The sequence below is a fragment of the Fringilla coelebs genome, assembly GCF_963513975.1.
Source record: "Fringilla coelebs genome assembly, chromosome: 30".
In the NCBI taxonomy this organism is placed as follows: domain Eukaryota; kingdom Metazoa; phylum Chordata; class Aves; order Passeriformes; family Fringillidae; genus Fringilla; species Fringilla coelebs.
Genome location: NC_140056.1, coordinates 1,219,867 through 1,240,398, shown reverse-complemented (window position 1 = coordinate 1,240,398; position 20,532 = coordinate 1,219,867). Strand labels below are relative to the sequence as shown.

The following is a 20,532-nucleotide window of genomic DNA, read 5'->3' as shown; positions in this document are numbered from 1 at the left end:
CCGGAAGAAGTGTGACGGGCAGCGCTTCTAACCAATAGCGATGAAGAAAGGGAGGGATGATGAGGATAAGCCCCGCCCCCTCCGCACCGCCCCTACCACCGAGTTCCGGCCAGAGCGGCACTTCCGGTGAGGCACTTCCGGTGCGGCGGGGCCGGGCGGCGGCACCGGGAGGAGGCCGCGGCCGCCGCTGAGCCCCGAGCGGCCCCGAGCGGGCCGGGCCTGCCGCCCGCGGTACGTGCGGCTGTGCGGGAGACACCGGAGAGGCCCCCGGGGCTGTGCTTGGGGCTCCCGGGGCGGCCCCGGTAGCACCGGGAGAACGGGGGGAGGAGGCGGGGAAACGTCACGGAGGAGACCGGGAGAGCCCCGGGGGAAAGGGGGGAGGGAAGAGGAGCCGCGGGGTGGTGTCGGTACCGAGGAAGGGCGGAACGGAACGGAACGGAGGCACCGGGGATGGGGGAGGGGGAACCGGGAGCGGCTCCGGTCGGGAACGGGCCGGGACCGGGAATCCGGGGAGAATCCCGGGGAATTCGGGGGGAAAATCCCGAGGGAAAATTGGGAATAATTCGAAGGAAATTGGGAAAAAAATCCGGAGGAATTTGGGGGAAAATCTGGAGGAATTTTGGGAAGAATTCGGAGAAATTTGGGGAAAAATTTTGGAGGAATTTAGGGAAAAATCCCGAAATAATTTTTGGGGAAAATCCGTGGAAATTTGGGGAACGATCTGAAAGAATTTTGGGAGAAAATCCAGAGAAATTTTGAGGGAAAATCCAAAGGAATTTGAGGAATGTGGGGAGCTAAATAAATAAAATAAAAATCCCCCAAATTTCCAGAGAATTCCCAGAATTCCCAAATTTCTGAGCCAAAAAATCAGCTCGGGGGGAGGGAATTCCTCCCCCATGGCTGGGAATTCCAGGTGATTTTTGGTGGGAATTGGCTTTTTTAGGGAATTCCAGGTGGGAATTGGTTTTTCCAGAGAATTCCAGGTGGGATTGGGCATTCCCAGGGAACTCCAGTTGGATTTCCCAGGGAATTCCAGGTGGGATTTGACATTTCCAGAGAATTCCAGGTGGGATTTGACATTTCCAGAGAATTCCAGGTGGGAAATGGCTTTTTTAGGGAATTCCAGGTGGAATTTTGGCATTCCCAGGGCATCCCCGGTGCCTTTCCCGGCATTCCCTCCCTCCCTCCCTCCCCTCTGACATTCCCGTTGTTTTTTCCCTCTCTGACATTCCCATTGTTTCCCTTTCCCATTCCCATCTCTCCCTCTCTGACATTCCCATTTTTCCCAGCATTCCCATTGTTTTTTCCCCCTCTGACATTCCCGTTGTTTCCCATTCCCGTTGTTGTTTCCCTCTCTGACATTCCCGTTTTTTCCCTTTCCCGGCATTCCTGTCTCTCCCCCTCTGACATTCCCGTGTTTTTCTCTCCCTCTCTGACATTCCTGTGTTTCCCCCTCTGACATTCCCGTTGTTTCCCCCATTCCCGTTTTTCCCTCTCTGACATTCCCGTGTTTTTCTCTCCCCCTCTGACATTCACGTTTTTCCTCTCTGACATTCCCGTTGTTTTTTCCCCCATTCCCATTTTTTCCCTTCTGACATTCCCGTCGTTTTTCCCATTCCTGTGTTTTCTCTCCCTCTCTGACATTCCCGTTGTTTGTTCCCATTCCCGTTGTTTTCCCTCTCTGACATTCCCATGTTTCCCCCTCTGACATTCCCGTGTTTTCTCTCCCTCTCTGACATTCCCATTGTTTTTCCCATTCCCGTTGTTTTTTCCTCCTCTGACATTCCCGTTGTTTTTCCCGGTATTCCCGTTGTTTCCCTCTCTGACACTCCCGTTGTTTTTCCCATTCCCGTTGTTTTTCCCTGACATTCCCGTGTTTCCCTCTCTGACACTCCTGTTGTTTCCCATTCCCGTTTTTCCCGGTATTCCCGTTGTTTTTCCCTCTCTGACATTCCCGTTGTTTTTCCCGGTATTCCCGTTGTTTCCCGGTATTCCCGTTGTTTCCCCCTCTGACACTCCCGTTGTTTCCTTTTCCCATTCCCGTTGTTTTTCCCGGTATTCCCGTGTTTTCTCTCCCCCTCTGACACTCCCGTTGTTTCCCGGTATTCCCGTTGTTTCCCTCTCTCTGACACTCCCGTTGTTTCCCTTTCCCATTCCCGTTGTTTCCCGGTATTCCCGTGTTTTTCCCTCTCTGACACTCCCGTTGTTTTTCCCGGTATTCCCATGTTTTCTCTCCCCCTCTGACACTCCCGTTGTTTCCCTTTCCCATTCCCGTTTTTCCCGGTATTCCCGTGTTTCCCCTCTCTGACATTCCCGTTGTTTTTCCTGACATTCCCGTTGTTTCCCGGTATTCCCATGTTTCCCCTCTCTCTGACACTCCCGTTGTTTCTCTCCCGGTCCCAGGGCCGCCGCCGCTGCAGCGCCGAGGGAACGATGGGAGCGCCCGGGGAGGAGCTCCCGGCTCAGCGATCCCCGGCCCGCGCCGCCCGCAGGACTCCGCCCACGGCAGGTAAAGGGGGACCTCCGGGGATCGTCCTGTCCTGCTGTCCGTCCGTCCTGCTGTCCGTCCTGTCCGTCCTGCTGTCCATCCGTCCTGCTGTCTGTCATCCTGTCCGTCCGTCCTGCTGTCCGTCCCGCTGTCCGTCCCGCTGTCCGTCCTGCTGTCCGTCCTGTCCATCCTGCTGTCCGTCCTGCTGTCCGTCCGTCCTGCTGTCCATCCTGTCCGTCCTGCTGTCCGTCCTGCTGTCCGTCCGTCCTGCTGTCCGTCCGTCCTGCTGTCCGTCCGTCCTGCTGTCCGTCCGTCCTGCTGTCCATCCTGTCCGTCCTGCTGTCCGTCCTGCTGTCCGTCCTGCTGTCCGTCCTGCTGTCCATCCTGTCCCGCTGTCCTGTCCTGCTGTCCATCCGTCCTGCTGTCCGTCCTGTCCTGCTGTCCGTCCTGTCCGTCCTGCTGTCCGTCCTGCTCTCCATCCTGTCCTGCTGTCCGTCTGTCCTGCTGTCCGTCCTGCTGTCTGTCCTGTCCGTCCTGCTGTCTGTCATCCTGTCCGTCCTGCTGTCCGTCCTGTCCTGCTGTCCGTCCTGTCCTGCTGTCCGTCCTGCTGTCTGTCCTGTCCCGCTGTCCGTCCTGTCCTGCTGTCCATCCTGCTGTCCGTCCTGTCCGTCCTGCTGTCTGTCATCCTGTCCGTCCTGCTGTCCGTCCTGTCCTGCTGTCCGTCCTGTCCCGCTGTCCGTCCCGCTGTCCGTCCCGCTGTCCGTCCCGCTGTCCGTCCTGCTGTCCATCCTGTCCATCCTGCTGTCTGTCATCCTGTCCGTCCTGCTGTCCTTCCTCCTGTCCATCCTGCTGTCCATCCTGCTGTCCATCCTGTCCCCCCTTCTGTCCCCCCTTCTGTCCCTCTTCTGTCCCTCCTTCTATCTGTCCTTCTGTCCATCCTCTTGTCTCTCCTGCTGTCCATCCTGTCCATCCTACTGTCCCTCCTCCTGTCTGTCCTCCTGTCCCTCCTCCTGTCCCTCCTCCTGTCCCTCCTTCTGTCCCTCCTCCTGTCCCTCCTTCTGTCCCTCCCTCCTTCTTTCCCATGGCAATTCCTTCAACCTCTCCTTTCCTCTTTCCTCTTTTCTCTTTCCTCTTTCCGGAATTCTTCTAATCCCTCCTTTTTCCATTCTGGAAAACTCTTTTGGTGAGATCCCAGAGGAGTTTTGGGATCAGCCTGGGGAGATCCCAGAGGATTTTTGGGATCAGCCTGGGGAGATCCCAGAGGAGCTCTGGGATGGAAATGGGGCCGTTCCTGGGGCCATTCCGGAGCCGTTCCTGGAGCTGCTGGATTTCTGGGAACCCCTGAACCCCAGGAAGGTTCCAGAACACTCAGAGGTGCCGTGGGAAGGGCTGGGCAGTGACCTGGGGCTGTGCCAGGCGCCGTTGGCCCTTATCAGCCCCTTATCAGCCCCTTATCAGCCCCTTATCAGCCCCTTATCAGCCCTGGGGCTTTCCCGGGGTGTTTTTGGGAAGGAAGGATCCCCCTGGAGCTGCCCTGGGCACAGGGAGGGCACAGAGCCCCTCCCCCAGGGTCCCCTCACATCTGTCCCCAGCTCTGCTCCTCCCCTGGGCCACATCTGGACAGGGGCAGGGTGCTGGAGCTCAGCACATCTGGCTGGGGTCAGGCTGCAGGAGCTCAGCACATCTGGCTGGTGCCAAGGTGTGTGTGGGGGGGGCTGGCACATCTGGATGTGTTTGGGGGGCCATATCTGGATAGGGGCGGGGTGCAGGAGCCCGGCACATCTGGCTGGGGTCAGGCTGCAGGAGCCCGGCACATCTGGATGCATTTAGAAGTCCACATCTGGCTGTGAGGCCACACCTGGCTGGTGTTGAGGTGCGGGAGCTCTGCACATCTGGCCGTGCCTGGGAGGCCACATCTGGCCAGGGCTGGCGTGCAGGGGCTCGGCACATCTGGCTGGGGTCAAGGTGGGGGGGGGCCTGGCACATCTGGATGTGTTTGGGAGGCCACATCTGGCTGTGGGACAGCAGCGGGGCCAGGCCTCGCCTGCCCCCCGCCCCCTGAGACAGCTGGAATTCCTGGGGTGGGCACAGCTGGAATTCCTGGGGTGGGCACAGCTGGAATTCCTGGGGTGGGCACAGCTGGAATTCCTGGGGTGGGCATAGCTGGAATTCCTGGGGTGGGCATAGCTGGAATTCCCAAATACCCTCACAGCTGGAATTCCTGGGGTGGGCACAGCTGGAATTCCTAGGGCCCCTCCCAGCTGGAATTCCTGGGGTGGGCACAGCTGGAATTCCCGGGTCCCCTCACAGCTGGAATTCCTGAAGGGGGCACAGCTGGAATTCCTGGGGTGGGCACAGCTGGAATTCCCGGGTCCCCTCCCAGCTCCCGGGGCTCTGTCCCGGTGTCCTCCCCCCCTTCCCTGCCCCTCCCGTTGGGGTTTGGGGTGGGGTCTCCTTATCGGGCCTTTGTCACCGCCGTGTCGCCGTCTGTCGCCGCCCTGTCGCCGCCTTTGATGTCGGGGCGGGGCCGAGGGAGCAGCAACGGCCGGGGCAGAGCTCAAGGCCGGCCCCGAGGAGGGGAAGGGGCTGGAGGAGGGAATTTCCTGGGAATGCCGGGCTGGGAACGCTTCCATGCCCAAATGAACCAGCCCAAAAACCCCAAATCAAACCCACAGTGGGGGATTTAGGGCCAGGATTAGGGTCAGGGTTGGTTCCCAGGATTAGGGTCAGGGTTGGTTCCCAGGATTAGGGTCAGGGTTGGTTCCCAGGATTAGGGTCAGGGTTGGTTCCCAGGATTAGGGTCAGGGTTGGTTCCCAGGATTAGGGTCAGGGTTGGTTCCCAGGATTAGGGTCAGGGTTGGTTCCCAGGATTGGGGTTTAAAAACCCTTTCCCTGCAGGACCTTGGCCTTCAATCCCAGGTGCTGGAATGGCTCTGGGAACACCCAAAACCCCCAGGGGACCCAAATTCCTGCCCGTGCCTGAGCCAGGGGACCCCAAGAAGAGACAGATTTGACTCAAAAACCCTTTCCAGCCCTTTCCTGTAGGACCTTGGCCTTCAGTCCCTGGTAGATCCCAATCCCAGGGGCTGGAATGGCTCTGGGAAAACCCAAAACCCCCAAGGGATCCAAATTCCTCCCCATCCCTGAGCCAGGGGACTCAGAGGAGGCAGGTTTGACTCAAAACCCTTTTTCCTGCAGGACCTTCACCTTCAATCCCTCGTAGATCCCAATCCCAGGGGCTGGAATGGCTCCAGCACCCAAGGGACCCAAATTTCTCCCCATCCATGAGCCAGGGGAGCTCCAGAAGAAATGGGTTTGACTCAAAACCCCTTCCCAGCCCTTTCCTGTAGGACCTTGGCCTTCAATCCCTCATAGATCCCAATCCCAGGGGCTGGAATGGCTCTGGGAACACCCAAAAAACCCCAAGGGACCCAAATTCCTGCCCCTGCCTGACCCAGGGGCCCCCAGAGGGGGCAGGTTTGGCTCTGAACCCCAGGATCTGCCCCTGGGCTGGGTGTTCTGAGCCATCCCTGATCCAGGGGGGTCCAGGGGGGGCAGGTTTGGCTCTGACCCCCAAGATTTGCCCCCGTGGGAGTTCTGAGCCTGACCCTGACCCCCAGGATCTGCCCCCGTGGGTGTTCTGAGCCCTGCCTGATCCAGGGGTGCCCCAGAGGGGGCAGGTTTGACCCTGACCCCCAGGATCTGCCCCTGGGCTGGGTGTTCTGAGCCATCCCTGATCCAGGGGGGGCAGAGGAGGCAGGTTTGACTCTGAGCCCTGATCCAGGGCCCCCAGAGGAGGCAGGTTTGGCTCTGACCCCCAGGATCTGCCCCGTGGGGTTCTGAGCCATCCCTGACCCCCAGGCTCTGCCCCGTGGGGTTCTGAGCCGTGCCTGATCCAGGGGTGCCCCAGAGGGGGCAGGTTTGGCTCTGACCCCCAGGCTCTGCCCCATGGGGTTCTGAGCCGTGCCTGACCCCCAGGCTCTGCCCCATGGGTGTTCTGAGCCCTGCCTGACCCAGGGGTGCCCCAGAGGGGACAGGTTTGGCTCTGACCCCCAGGCTCTGCCCCGTGGGAGTTCTGAGCCATCCCTGACCCCCAGGCTCTGCCCCGTGGGGTTCTGAGCCCTCCCTGACCCCCAGGCTCTGCCCCGTGGGGTTCTGAGCCCTCCCTGACCCCCAGGCTCTGCCCCTGTGAGTGTTCTGAGCCATCCCTGACCCCCAGGCTCTGCCCCGTGGGGTTCTGAGCCATCCCTGACCCCCAGGCTCTGCCCCGTGGGGTTCTGAGCCATTCCTGACCCCCAGGCTCTGCCCCATGGGAGTTCTGAGCCCTTCCTGACCCCCAGGCTCTGCCCCGTGGGGTTCTGAGCCGTGCCTGACCCCCAGGCTCTGCCCCGTGGGGTTCTGAGCCATCCCTGACCCCCAGGCTCTGCCCCATAGGAGTTCTGAGCCCTCCCTGACCCCCAGGCTCTGCCCCATGGGGTTCTGAGCCCTCCCTGACCCCCAGGCTCTGCCCCATGGGGTTCTGAGCCCTCCCTGACCCCCAGGCTCTGCCCCATGGGGTTCTGAGCCATCCCTGACCCCCAGGCTCTGCCCCATGGGGTTCTGAGCCGTGCCCGCCCCGCAGGGTTCTGGCGCCGGTGACGAGCGATGGGGTATGATGTGGCTCGCTTCCAGGGGGACGTGGACGAGGACCTGATCTGCCCCATCTGCAGCGGGGTCCTGGAGGAGCCAGTGCAGGTAGGACACACCTGGGGATGCACTGGGTGCAGGTAGGACACACCTGGGGATGCACTGGGTGCAGGTAGGACACACCTGGGGATGCACTGGGTGCAGGTAGGACACACCTGGGGACACGGTGGGTGCAGGTAGGAGCCACCAGGGGACACGGTGGGTGCAGGTAGGAGCCACCAGGGGACACGGTGGGTGCAGGTAGGAGCCACCTGGGGGTACAGTGGGTGCAGGTAGGAGCACTTGGGGACATGGTGGGTGCAGGTAGGAGCCACCTGAGCACGGGGGTGGGACGTGGTGGGTGCAGAGGTGGCACTCAGGGCTCTCGTGGGGTTCGAGTCCATCTTGGACTTGGCAATCTGGGAGGATTCCCCACCCCGACCATTCCATGCATGACTCCGTAGCTCCATGAGGGATTCCATGAGCAATCCCAAGAATGATCCTGTGATCAATCCCATGATCAATCCCATGACTGAAGGGGCAGAGGTGGTGCTCAGGGCTCTCCTGGGGATCAGTCCCATCTTGGCCTCGATGCCCTGGGAGGTTTCCCCACCCCATCCCGGGAGGATTCCCCATCCCACCCCATTCCAGGAGAACTCCCCATTCCAGGAGGATTCCTCACCCCATTCCAGGAGGATTCCCCATCCCGGGATGATTCCCCACCCCATCCTGGGATGATTCCCCACCCCAGGAGGATTCTCCACCCCACCCCAGGAGCATTCCCCACCCTGGGAGGATTCCCCACCCCAGGAGGATTCCCCACCTCGGGATGATTCCCCATTCCAGGAGGACTCTCCATCCCAGGAGGATTCCCCATCCTGGGAGCATTCCCCACCCCAGGAGGACTCCCCATCCCAGGAGGATTCTCCCATCCCATCCCGGGAGGACTCTCCATCTCGGGAGCATTCCCCATCCTGGGAGGACTCTCCACCCCAGGAGGACTCTCCATCCTGGGAGGATTCCCCACCCCAGGATGATTCCCCACCCCAGGAGGATTCCCAATCCTGGGATGATTCTCCACCCCACCCCAGGAGGTTTCCCCACCCCAGGATGATTCTCCATCCTGGGATGATTCCCTGTCCCAAGAGGATTCCCCACCCCATCCCGAGAGCACTCCCCACCCCAGGAGCATTCCCCACCCCAGGAGCATTCCCCACCCCGGGAGGACTCCCCACTCCATCCCAGGATGATTCCCCACCCCAGGAGGATTCCCCACCCAATCCTGGGATGATTCCCCACCTCAGGAGCACTCCCCATCCCAGGATGATTCCCCACCCCGGGAGCACTCCCCATCCCGGGAGCACTCCCCACCCCGGGATGATTCCCCACCCCAGGAGCACTCCCCATCCCAGGATGATTCCCCATCCCGGGAGCATTCTCCATCCTGGGAGCATTCCCAATCCCGGGAGGATTCCCCACCCTGGGATGATTCCCCACCCCGGGAGCACTCCCCAGCCCGGGATGATTCCCCACCCCATCCTGGGATGATTCCCCACCCCGGGATGATTCCCCGTCCCGGGAGCACTCCCCACCCCGGGAGGATTCCCCATCCCACCCCACCCCGGGAGCACTCCCCATCCCGGGATGATTCCCCACCCCAGGAGCACTCCCCACCCCGGGAGCACTCCCCACTCCATCCCAGGATGATTCCCCACCCCAGGAGCACTCCCCACCCCGGTATGATTCCCCACCCCAGGAGCACTCCCCAGCCCAGGAGCACTCCCCACCCCGGGAGCACTCCCCATCCCGGGAGCACTCCCCATCCCGGGAGCATTCCCCATCCCGGGAGCATTCTCCATCCCGGGAGCATTCCCAATCCCGGGAGGATTCCCCACCCTGGGATGATTCCCCACCCCGGGAGCACTCCCCAGCCCGGGATGATTCCCCACCCCATCCTGGGATGATTCCCCACCCTGGGATGATTCCCCGCCCCGGGAGCACTCCCCACCCCGGGATGATTCCCCACCCCGGGAGCTCTCCCCATCCCGGGCTGCCCCCGCCCGGCCGTGCCCCGGTGACCGGCGCCGTTCCCCGCAGGCCCCGCACTGCGAGCACGCCTTCTGCAATGCCTGCATCACGCAGTGGTTCTCGCAGCAGCAGACGTGCCCCGTGGACCGCAGCGTGGTGACGGTGGCCCACCTGCGCCCGGTGCCGCGCATCATGCGGAACATGCTCTCCAAGCTGCAGATCACCTGCGACAACGCCGTCTTCGGCTGCACGGCCGTCGTGCGCCTCGACAACCTCATGGCTCACCTCAACGACTGCGAGCACAACCCCAAGCGCCCCGTCACCTGCGAGCAGGGATGCGGGTGAGGGCGGGCACGGGGTGGGCGCTGGGTGGGCACAGGGTGGGCATGGACATGGGTACGGGAACAGCTCTGGGATGGGCACGGGGTGGGGATGGACACAGGAACAGGAACGGCCCTAGGATGGGCACTGGGATGGGTATGGGGTGGGGATGGACACAGGGTGGGCACTGGGGTGGGCATGGAACAGGCACAGGAATGGCTCTGGGATAGGCACTGGGATGGACATGGGATGGGGATGGACACAGGATGGGCACTGGGATGGGCACTGGATGGGCATGGAACAGGCACAGGAACGGCCCTGGGATGGGCACGGGGTGGGGATGGACACAGGAACAGGAACGGCCCTGGGATGGGCACTGGGATGGGCACTGGGATGGGTATGGGGTGGGGATGGACACAGGGTGGGCACTGGGGTGGGCATGGAACAGGCACAGGAATGGCTCTGGGATAGGCACTGGGATGGACATGGGATGGGGATGGACACAGGATGGGCACTGGGATGGGCACTGGATGGGCATGGAACAGGCACAGGAACGGCCCTGGGATGGGCACGGGGTGGGGATGGACACAGGAACAGGAACGGCCCTGGGATGGGCACTGGGATGGGCACTGGGATGGGTATGGGGTGGGGATGGACACAGGGTGGGCACTGGGGTGGGCATGGAACAGGCACAGGAATGGCTCTGGGGTGGGCACGGGATGGACATGGGATGGGGATGGACACAGGATGGGCACTGGGATGGGCACAGGGTAGGCATGGAACAGGTATGGGATCAGCTCTGGGGTGGGCACGGGGTGGGCATGGAATGGGTACGGGAACGGCCCTGGGGTGGGCACAGGGTGGGCACAGGGTGGGCACAGAACAAGTACGGGAATGGTCCTGGGATGGGCACGGGTTGGGGATGGACACAGGCACAGGAACAGCCCTGGGATGGACACTGGGATGGGGATGGACACAGGAATGGCCCTGGGATGGACACAGGGTGGGCACTGGGGTGGGCATGGAACAGGCATGGGAACAGCCCTGGGGTGGGCACAGGGTGGGCATGGAACAGGCACAGGAATGGCCCTGGGATGGGCACTGGGGTGGACATGGGATGGGGATGGACACTGGCATGGGGGTGGACACAGGATGGCCATGGCATGGACACTGGGATGGACAAAGGATGGCACTGGGATGAACACAGGATGATCTTGGGATGGACACAGGATGGCCATGGCATGGACATTGGCATGGGAATGGACACAGGATGGGCACTGGCATGGACACAGGATGGACACTGGGGTGGACACAGGATGGGCACTGGAATGGCCAAAGGAATGGCCATGGCATGGACATTGGCATGGGGGTGGACATGGGATGGCCATGGCATGGACACAGGATGGACACTGGGGTGGACACAGGATGGACACTGGGATGGACACAGGATGGACACTGGGATGGACACAGGATGGGCACTGGCACGGGGATGGACACAGGATGGCCATGGAACAGGCACAAGATGGACACTGGGGTGGACACGAGGTGGCCCTGGGATGGACACAGGATGGACACTGGGATGGACATTGGCATGGGGGTGGACACGGGATGGTCATGGCATGGACACAGGATAGACACTGGGGTGGACACGAGGTGGCCCTGGGATGGACACAGGATGGACACTGGGATGGACATTGGCATGGGGGTGGACACAGGATGGACACTGGGATGGACACAGGATGGCCCTGGGATGGGGACACCTCCAGGAGAGGTTCAGGGTGGACACAGGATGGCCCTGGGATGGGGACACCTCCAGGAGAGGTTCAGGATGGCCACAGGATGGCCCTGGGGTGGGGACACCTCCAGGAGAGGTGGACACCAGCAGGAATTCCCTCCTGGAAAGAGCAGTCAGGCTTTCCAACTGCTCATCAAGGCAGCAAAGAAGAAAAACCCCCATTTATCCCCAAAACCCTCCCCAGCCCGTCACTCAGAGGCTTCCCACAGCTGGATCACCTCTGGCAGCTGCAAATTCCCCTGATTTGGAGTCTTTTCCCTCCCTCCTGGCAGGCTGGAGATGCCCAAGGACGAGCTGCCCAACCACAACTGCATCAAGCACCTGCGCTCGGTGGTGCAGCAGCAGCAGACGAGGATCGCCGAGCTGGAGAAAACCTCGGCCGAGCACAAGCACCAGCTGGCCGAGCAGGTGGGGCAGCAGCACCTGGAGGGCAGGTGTGGGGTGTTGGAACCCAAATCCCAAAAAAAAAAATGGGGGAGAAGGGGCTGGGGGAAGGTGTGGGGCTGTGGGATTGGGCAGAGCCACGCCGGCGGCTCTAAAGATCCAAAATCCCACCAAAATCCCCAAAAAATCCCCCCAAAACCCTCCTAAAATCCCCCCGAAATCCCCCAAAAAATCCCCATAAAATCCCCCAAAATCCCCAAAAATCCCCATAAAATCCCCCAAAAATCCCCCTAAAATCAAAAAAATCCCCATAAAATCCCAAAAAAAATCCCCAAAAAATCCTTTAAAAAATCCCCCTAAAATCCCCATAAAATCCCCCCAAAATCCCCCTAAAACCCCCAAAAAATCCCCCTAAAATCCCCAAACAATCCCCCCAAAAATCCCCCCAAAATCCCCCTAAAATTCCCAAAGAAGGCTGTGGGGAGGTGTGAGTTGAGCGTGGCTCTGTAGGGTTGGGCTGGCCGAGCAGGTGGGGCAGCAGCACCCAGAGGGGAGGTTTGGGGTGCTGGGAACCCAAATCCCAAAAAAAAAAGGGGGGAGAAGGGGCTGGGGGAAGGTGTGGGGCTGTGGGATTGGGCTGGGCCACACTGGGGGCTCTAGAGATCCAAAATCCCAAAAAAATCCCCCTAAAATCCCAAAAAAATCCCCCCAAAATTAAAAAAAAATCCCCCTAAAATCCCCCAAAAAATCCCCCCCAAATCCCCAAAAAATCCCAAAAAAATCCCCAGAATATCCCCCTAAAATCCCCAGAATATCCCCCTAAAATCCCAAAAAAATCTCCCCAAAATCCCTCTAAAATCCCCAAAAAAGTCCCCCTAAAATCCCCAAAAAAATAAAAAAAAAATCCCCCCAAAATCCCCCCCAAATCCCCCCAAAATCCCCCCAAATCCCCAAAAAATCCCCCCAAAAATCCCCAAAAAATCCCCCAAATATCCCCCCAAAATCCCCCTAAAATCCCAAAAAAATCCCCAAGAAATCCCCCTAAAATGCTTTTATATAAAAATGTTTTTATGTTTTTATATTAAAAAAAAAAAAAGGGAAAAAAAAAACAAGGGGCAGATTTGAGTTCTTAGCCACCAAAAAATGGGGAAAAAAAATTTAAAAAAAAGGTAAATTTTTGGTGCTCGGACACCAAAATCCTCACCAAAAAAAAAAGGTAAAAAAGAGATAATTCTCATTGGAAATGTGATTTTTTCCTACCTGGGCAGAAGAGGGACATCCAGCTGCTCAAGGCCTACATGAGGGCGATCCGCAGCGTCAACCCCAACCTGCAGAACCTGGAGGAGACCATCGAGTACAACGAGATCCTGGAGTGAGCGCGGGGAAATGGGGCGTTTTGGGGGAAATTGGGGCGTTTTGGGGGAAAATGGGCGATTTCTGGGGGAAATGTGATGATTTCTGAGGGAAATGTGTCAGTTTCTGAGGGAAATTCGTCATTTTTTGAGGGAAATTCGTCATTTTTTGAGGGAAATTCGTCATTTTTTGAGGGGAAATGTGTCAATTTCTGAGGGACATGTGTCAATTTCTGAGGGACATGTGTCGATTTCTGAGGGAAATGTGTCAATTTCTGAGGGAAATGGGCGATTTCTGAGGGAAATGGGCAATTTCTGAGGGAAAGGTGATGATTTCTGAGGGAAATTTGTAGGTTTTTTAGGGAAATTTGTAGGTTTTTTAGGGAAATTTGTAGGTTTTGGGGTGAAATTTGTCATTTTTTGAGGGAAATGTGTCGGTTTCTGAGGGAAATTCGTCATTTTTTGAGGGAAATATGTCATTTTTTGAGGGGAAATGAGCGATTTCTGACGGACATCTGTCGATTTCTGAGGGAAATGTGTCAATTTCTGAGGGGAAGGTGATGATTTCTGAGGGAAATGTGTCAGTTTCTGAGGGAAATTTGTAGGTTTCTGAGGGAAATTTGTAGGTTTTTGAGGGAAATTTGTCATTTTTTGAGGGAAATTTGTCATTTTTTGAGGGAAATTCGTCATTTTTTGAGGGGAAATGAGCGATTTCTGAGGGAAATGTGTCGATTTCTGAGGGAAAGGTGATGATTTCTGAGGGAAATGTGTCAGTTTCTGAGGGAAATTCGTCATTTTTTGAGGGAAATTCGTCATTTTTTGAGGGAAATTTGTCATTTTTTGAGGGCAATTCGTCATTTTTTGAGGGGAAATGAGCGATTTCTGAGGGAAATGGGCGATTTCTGAGGGAAATGTGTCGGTTTCTGAGGGAAATGTGTAGGTTCCCCCCCAGCTGGCTGATCTCCGTCAATCCCACCCCAATCCCCCTCCCTGACCCCTCTCTCCCCCCTAGGTGGGTGAACCCCCTCAATCGCCCTCCCTGACCCCATTCACCCCCCAAACCCCCATCCCTGACCCCATTCACCCCCCCAAACCCCCCTCCCTGACCCCCTTTTCCCCCCCAGGTGGGTGAACTCTCTGCAGCCGGCGCGGGTGACGCGCTGGGGCGGCATGATCTCCACGCCGGACGCGGTGCTGCCCCAAACCCCCATCCTGACCCTGTGAACCCCCTCAATCCCCCCCAAACCCCCCCAATCCCCCATCCCTGACCCCCTTTTTCCCCCCCCAGGTGGGTGAACTCTCTGCAGCCGGCGCGGGTGACGCGCTGGGGCGGCATGATCTCCACGCCGGACACGGTGCTGCCCCAAACCCCCATCCCTGACCCCATTCACCCCCCAATCCCCATCCCTGACCCCATTCACCCCCCAAACCCCCCTAATCCCCCCTCCCTGACCCCCTTTTCCCCCCCCAGGTGGGTGAACTCTCTGCAGCCGGCGCGGGTGACGCGCTGGGGCGGCATGATCTCCACGCCGGACGCGGTGCCGCCCCAAACCCCCATCCCTGACCCCATTCACCCCCCAAACCCCCTCCCTGACCCCATTCACCCCCCCAATCCCCCTCCCTGACCCCGTGAACCCCCTCAATCCCCCCCAAACCCCCTCCCTGACCCCCTTTTCCCCCCCCAGGTGGGTGAACTCGCTGCAGCCGGCGCGGGTGACGCGCTGGGGCGGCATGATCTCCACGCCGGACGCGGTGCTGCCCCAAACCCCATCCCTGACCCCATTCACCCCCCAAACCCCCCCAATCCCCCTCCCTGACCCCATTTTCCCCCCCAGGTGGGTGAACTCGCTGCAGCCGGCGCGGGTGATGCGCTGGGGCGGCATGATCTCCACGCCGGATGCGGTGCTGCCCCAAACCCCCATCCCTGACCCCATTCACCCCCCAAACCCCCTCCTTGACCCCTGAGCTGGCTGAATCCCCCCATTCACCCCCCCAAACCCCCTCCTTGACCCCTGAGCTGGCTGAATCCCCCCATTCACCCTCCAGACCCCCATCCCTGACCCCTGAGCTGGCTGAATCCCCCCATTCACCCCCCCAAACCCCCATCCCTGACCCCTGAGCTGGCTGAATCCCCCCATTCACCCCCCCAAACCCCCTCCTTGACCCCTGAGCTGGCTGAATCCCCCCATTCACCCTCCAGACCCCCTCCCTGACCCCCTTTTCCCCCCCCAGGTGGGTGAACTCTCTGCAGCCGGGGCGCCATGATCTCCACGCCGGACGCGGTGCTGCCCCAAACCCCCATCCCTGACCCCATTCACCCCCCCAATCCCCCTCCCTGACCCCCTTTTTCCCCCCCAGATGGGTGAACTCTCTGCAGCCGGCGCGGGTGACGCGCTGGGGCGGCATGGTCTCCACGCCGGACGCGGTGCTGCCCCAAACCCCCATCCCTGACCCCATTCACCCCCCAGACCCCATCCCTGACCCCGTGAACCCCCTCAATCCCCCCTAAACCCCATCCCTGACCCCCTTTTTCCCCCCCCAGGTGGGTGAACTCTCTGCAGCCGGCGCGGGTGACGCGCTGGGGCGGCATGATCTCCACGCCGGACGCGGTGCTGCAGGCGGTGATCAAGCGCTCGCTGGTGGAGAGCGGCTGCCCGGCCTCCATCACCAACGAGCTGATCGAGAACGCGCACGAGCGCAACTGGCCGCAGGGGCTGGCCACGCTGGAGACGCGGCAGATGAACCGGCGCTACTACGAGAACTACGTGGCCAAGCGCATCCCCGGCAAGCAGGCGGTGGTGGTGATGGCCTGCGAGAACCAGCACATGGGCGAGGACATGGTGCTGGAGCCCGGGCTCGTCATGATCTTCGCGCACGGCGTGGAGGAGATCTGAGCGGGGCGGATGGATGGAGGGGTCGGGGGGTTTGGTCGTGGTGGAGATGCAAAAATAATGCAGGTCGGGGCTGTAAGGGTTTCCTGGACTTGAGTTTTTCACTCATGGGGTGGAGGAGATGTGAAAAAAAATCCAGTTCGGGGCAGCAGGGGTTTCCTGGACTTGAGTTTATTGCTCATGGTGTGGAGGAGATGTGAGAAATTCACCTCGGGATGGATGGAGGGGTTTGGGGGGTTTGGTCGTGGTGGAGAGCTGAAAATAATCCAGTTTGGGGTTTCCTGGACTTGAGTTTATTGCTCATGGTGTGGAGGAGATCGGACCCTGGGGTGGATGGAGGGGTTTGGGGGGTTTGGTCGTGGAGGAGATGTGGAAATAATTCAGCTCGGGGCAGCAGGGGTTTCCTGGACTTGAGTTTATTGCTCATGGAATGGAGGAGATGTGAAAAAAAATCCAACTCTGGGTGGCAGGGGTTTCCTGGACTTGGGTTTATTGCTCATGGGATGGAGATGTGAGAGAAATTCACCTCGGGGCAGCAGGGGTTTCCTGGACTTGGGTTTATTTGCTCATGGGATGGAGGATATGTGAGAAATTTACCTTGGGATGGATGGAGGGGTTCGGGGGGTTTTGTCGTGGAGGAGATCTGAAAATAATCCAATTCGGGGCATCAGGGGTTTCCTGGACTTGGGGTTTTTGCTCATGGAATGGAGGAGAGCTGAGAGAAATTCACCTCGGGATGGATGGAGGGGTTTGGGGGGTTTGGTCGTGGTGGAGATGCAAAAAAATCCAGCTCGGGGCTGTAAGGGTTTCCTGGACTTGAGTTTTTCACTCATGGGGTGGAGGAGATGTGAAAAAAAATCCAACTCTGGGTGGCAGGGGTTTCCTGGACTTTTAGGGTTGTGATTTTTGCTCACAGAGTGGAGATCTGAGAAAAATTCACCTTGGGATGGCAGGGTTTTGGGGTTATGATTTTTGGTCGTGGAGGACATTGAAAAATAATCCACCTTGGGACGGCAGGGGTTTCCTGGACTTGAGTTTTTCACTCATGGGGTGGAAGAGATCTGAGAAATTCACCTTGGGATGGCAGGGGTTTCCTGGACTTGGGGTTTTTGCTCATGCAATGGAGGAGATGTGAGAAATTCACCTCGGGATGGATGGAGGGGTTTGGGGGGTTTTGGTCGTGGTGGAGATCCAAAAATAATCCACCTTGGGATGGCAGGGGTTTCCTGGACTTGAGTTTTTCACTCATGGGGTGGAGGAGGTCGGAGGGAAACACACCCTGGGATGGATGGAGGGGTTTGGGGGGTTTGGTCATGGAGGAGATCCGGAAATAATTCAGCTCGGGGCAGCAGGGGTTTCCTGGACTTGAGTTTATTGCTCATGGAATGGAGGAAATATGAGAAATTCACCTTGGGGTAGCAGGGGTTTCCTGGACTTTTAGGGTTTGTGATTTCACTCATGTCATGGAGGAGAGCTGAGAAAAATTCACCTTGGGATGGCAGGGGTTTCCTGGACTTGGGTTTTTTGCTCATGGCATGGAGGAGATGTGAAAAAAAATCCAATTCGGGGCAGCAGGGGTTTCCTGGACTTGAGTTTATTGCTCATGGGATGGAGGAGAGCTGAGGGAAACACACCCCGGGATGGATGGAGGGGTTTGGGGGGTTTGGTCGTGGAGGAGATCCAAAAATAATCCAACTTGGGATGGCAGGGGTTTCCTGGATTGGGATCTTTGGAGATCCTGGATTGGGATTTTTGGGGTTCCCTGGACTCGGATCTTTGGGGCTCTCTGCACTCAGATTTTTGGGGTTCCCTGGATTGGGATTTTTGGGGTTTTGTGGATTGGGATCTTTGGGGTTTCCTGCACTCAGATTTCGGGGTTCCTGCACTCCGATTTTTGGGGTTCCCTGCTGCGTGGGACCCGTTCCAAACCCCAGCTCAGAGCGGGGGGCTGGGGGCTCCAGCCCTGCCCGACCCCTCGGGGGTCCCCCAAACCCCGGCCAGCTCCGTCTCCTCCCCCCCTGCTGTCCCCAGCTGGGCCCTGCAGTGCCACCAACCCCTGGGGACCCTCCTGTCCCCCCTCCTCCCCGCCCCTGTTTGGCTCTGCTTTCTCTGTTATTTTTATTTTTCCAGACACTCGTGATTGTGGTTCTGTATTTTTAATTTCTTTTTTTTTTGTACTTAATTTTTTTTTTTTTTTTACTTTTTCTCATTTTTACTCCCTCTTTTTATTTGATTTTCCAAGCAACCGTGGGCAGGCACCTCTAGCCTGGGTCCGTGGGACTCGTTGGGAATTTAATTTAATTTATTTACATTTATTTTGTTGGGTTTTTTGTTTGTTTTTTTTTTTTTCTTTTTTTTACCGTTATTTCTCCTCCGGTGTCGGTCCCGGCAGATCCGGCGGGAGGCAGGGATTGAAGTGATCAATAAACAGAATTCTGGTTGCTTTATCCCCATTTTGGGGGCCTCCTCCTGCACCCCAAAACCCTCCCCGTGTCAGGGGGGGTGGGGCTCAGTCTTGGGGTAAAAATGGGTGAATTTGGGGCTGTTCTGCCCATCCTGGGGGGGTTTGGGGATCAATAAATGGCACTGCTGAGGGTCTGGGGGGTTCCCCCTGCTCTGAACCCCCCAAATGTGCTCCCCAAAAAGGGATGAACCTGTTCCCACCCCAAAAAGAGCCGGGACCAGAGTGGGGTCCCCATTGCTTGAAAAGGTCCAGGATCAGAGGGGGATCCCCACTGAGCCCACCCCAAAAAGAGCTGGGACTGGGATTGGGGTACCCCCACCCCAAAAAGAGCTGGGATTGGGGGTTCCCCACCCCAAAAAGAGCTGGGGCTGGGGGATCCCCACCCCAAAAAGAACTGGGACTGAGGGATCCCCACCCCAAAAAGAGCTGGGACTGGGGGATCCCCACCCTAAAAAGAGCTGGGATTGGGATTGGGGTGCCCCCACCCCAAAAAGAGCTGGGATTGGGGGGTCCCCACCCCAAAAAGAGCTGGGATTGGATTTGGGGGATCCCCACCCCAAAAAGAGCTGGGACTGGGGGTCCCCACCCCAAAAAGAGCCGGGACCAGAGTGGGGTCCCCATTGCTTGAAAGGATCCAGGGTCAGAGGGGGATCCCCACTGAGCCCACCCCAAAAAGAGCTGGGATGAGGACGGGGGGTCTGCACCCCGAAAAGAGCTGGGGCTGGGACTGGGGGGTCCCCACCCCAAAAAGAGCTGGGACTGGGGTGCTCCCACCCCAAAAAGAGAGAGGGCTGGGATTGGGGGATCCCCACCCCAAAAAGAGCTGGGATTGGGACTGGGGGGGTTCTGCACCCCAAAAAGAGCTGGGGCTGGGGGGGCGTCCCCACTGTTCCCACCCCAAAAAGAGCCGGGGCTGGGATTGGGGGGTCCCCACCCCTAAAAGATCTGGGATTGGGATTGGGGGTGCTCCCACCCCAAAAAGAGCCGGGGCTGGGGCTGGGGTTGGGGGGTCCCTGCTGCTCCCACCCCTAAAGCCGCCGGGATCAGAGCGGGGTCCCCGTTATTCCCAACCCTAAAAGAGCCGGTACCGGCGCTTGGGGACCCTCCGATCCTCCCGCCGTTACAGGAGCCGGTACCGGAGGCAGGGCACGTGTTCGCTCGCTGCTGCCGCCGTTAAGAGCCGGTAACCGAGCGAGGATCCCCCGTTAGGAGAGCCAGGACCTGTGGGGAGATCCCCGTTGTTCCTGCCGTTAACGGGGCCGGTACCGGGGCTTGGGGGATCCGCGGTGTTCCTACCGTTAAAGGGGCCGGTACCGGGGCTTGGGGGATCCGTGCCGTTAAAGGAGCCGGTACCGGGGCTTGGGGGATCCGTGCCGTTAAAGGAGCCGGTACCGGAGGCTGACGGTGTGTCGTCCACGCTGTTCCCGCCGTTAAAGGAGCCGCTACCGGCGGGAGGGAGGCTCCGCGGTGCTCTCGCCGTTAAAAGAGCCGGTACCGGCGGGCTGAGGCTGTGTTTTCCCCATTGTTCCCGCCCTTAAAAGAACCGATACCGGGGCTTGGGGGGAATCTGTGATGTTCCCGCCGTTAAAAGAGCCGCTACCGGCGGTGCACCGTGTCCTCGCCGTTACCGGAGGAGCTCCCACACGCGTGTCCCCCACCAGCAAAAGGGAGCGTGGCGTCACGGACAGGATTCGAACCTGTGCGGGGAAACCCCATTGGATTTCGAGTCCAACGCCTTAACCACTCGGCCACCGTGACTCTCGCGCCTCCCTGCGCCGCGCTCCGCATAGACCCGGCCCCGCCGCCGCTCCGGCCCCGCCCGGGCCCGGTGCTCGGTGTCCGGTGCGGTGCTCGGTGTCCGGTACTCGGGGCCCGGTCCCCGGTGCTCGGTGCCCGGTGCAGTGCTCGTTGCTCAGTGCCCGGTGCAGTGCTCGTTGCTCGGTGCTCGGTTTGGTGCTCAGTGTTCGGTTCCCGGCTTGGTGCTCAAGGCCCGGTGCCCGGTGTTCGGTGCCCGATGTCCGGTGCTCGGTGCCCGGTGCAGCGCTCATAATTCGGTGCTCGGTGTCCGGTGCTCAATGTCCAGTGCAGTGCTCGTTATTCGGTGCTCGGTGTCCGGTGCTCAATGTCCGGTGCCCGGTTCTCGG

The 20,532-nt window shown here is 59.1% G+C and overlaps 1 protein-coding gene across 1 annotated transcript; it reads left to right on the top strand.

Moving 5' to 3' along the window:
* Positions 1-110: 110 nt before the first annotated feature.
* On the top strand, positions 111-16,036 carry RNF41 (ring finger protein 41). Its single transcript, XM_084223435.1, has 7 exons — positions 111-231; positions 2,404-2,509; positions 7,110-7,222; positions 9,251-9,522; positions 11,570-11,705; positions 12,950-13,053; positions 15,576-16,036. Exons 3-7 carry the CDS (start codon positions 7,133-7,135, stop codon positions 15,925-15,927), a joined length of 954 nt encoding a protein of 317 aa, XP_084079561.1. The 5' UTR covers positions 111-231; positions 2,404-2,509; positions 7,110-7,132; the 3' UTR covers positions 15,928-16,036.
* Positions 16,037-20,532: the final 4,496 nt, after the last annotated feature.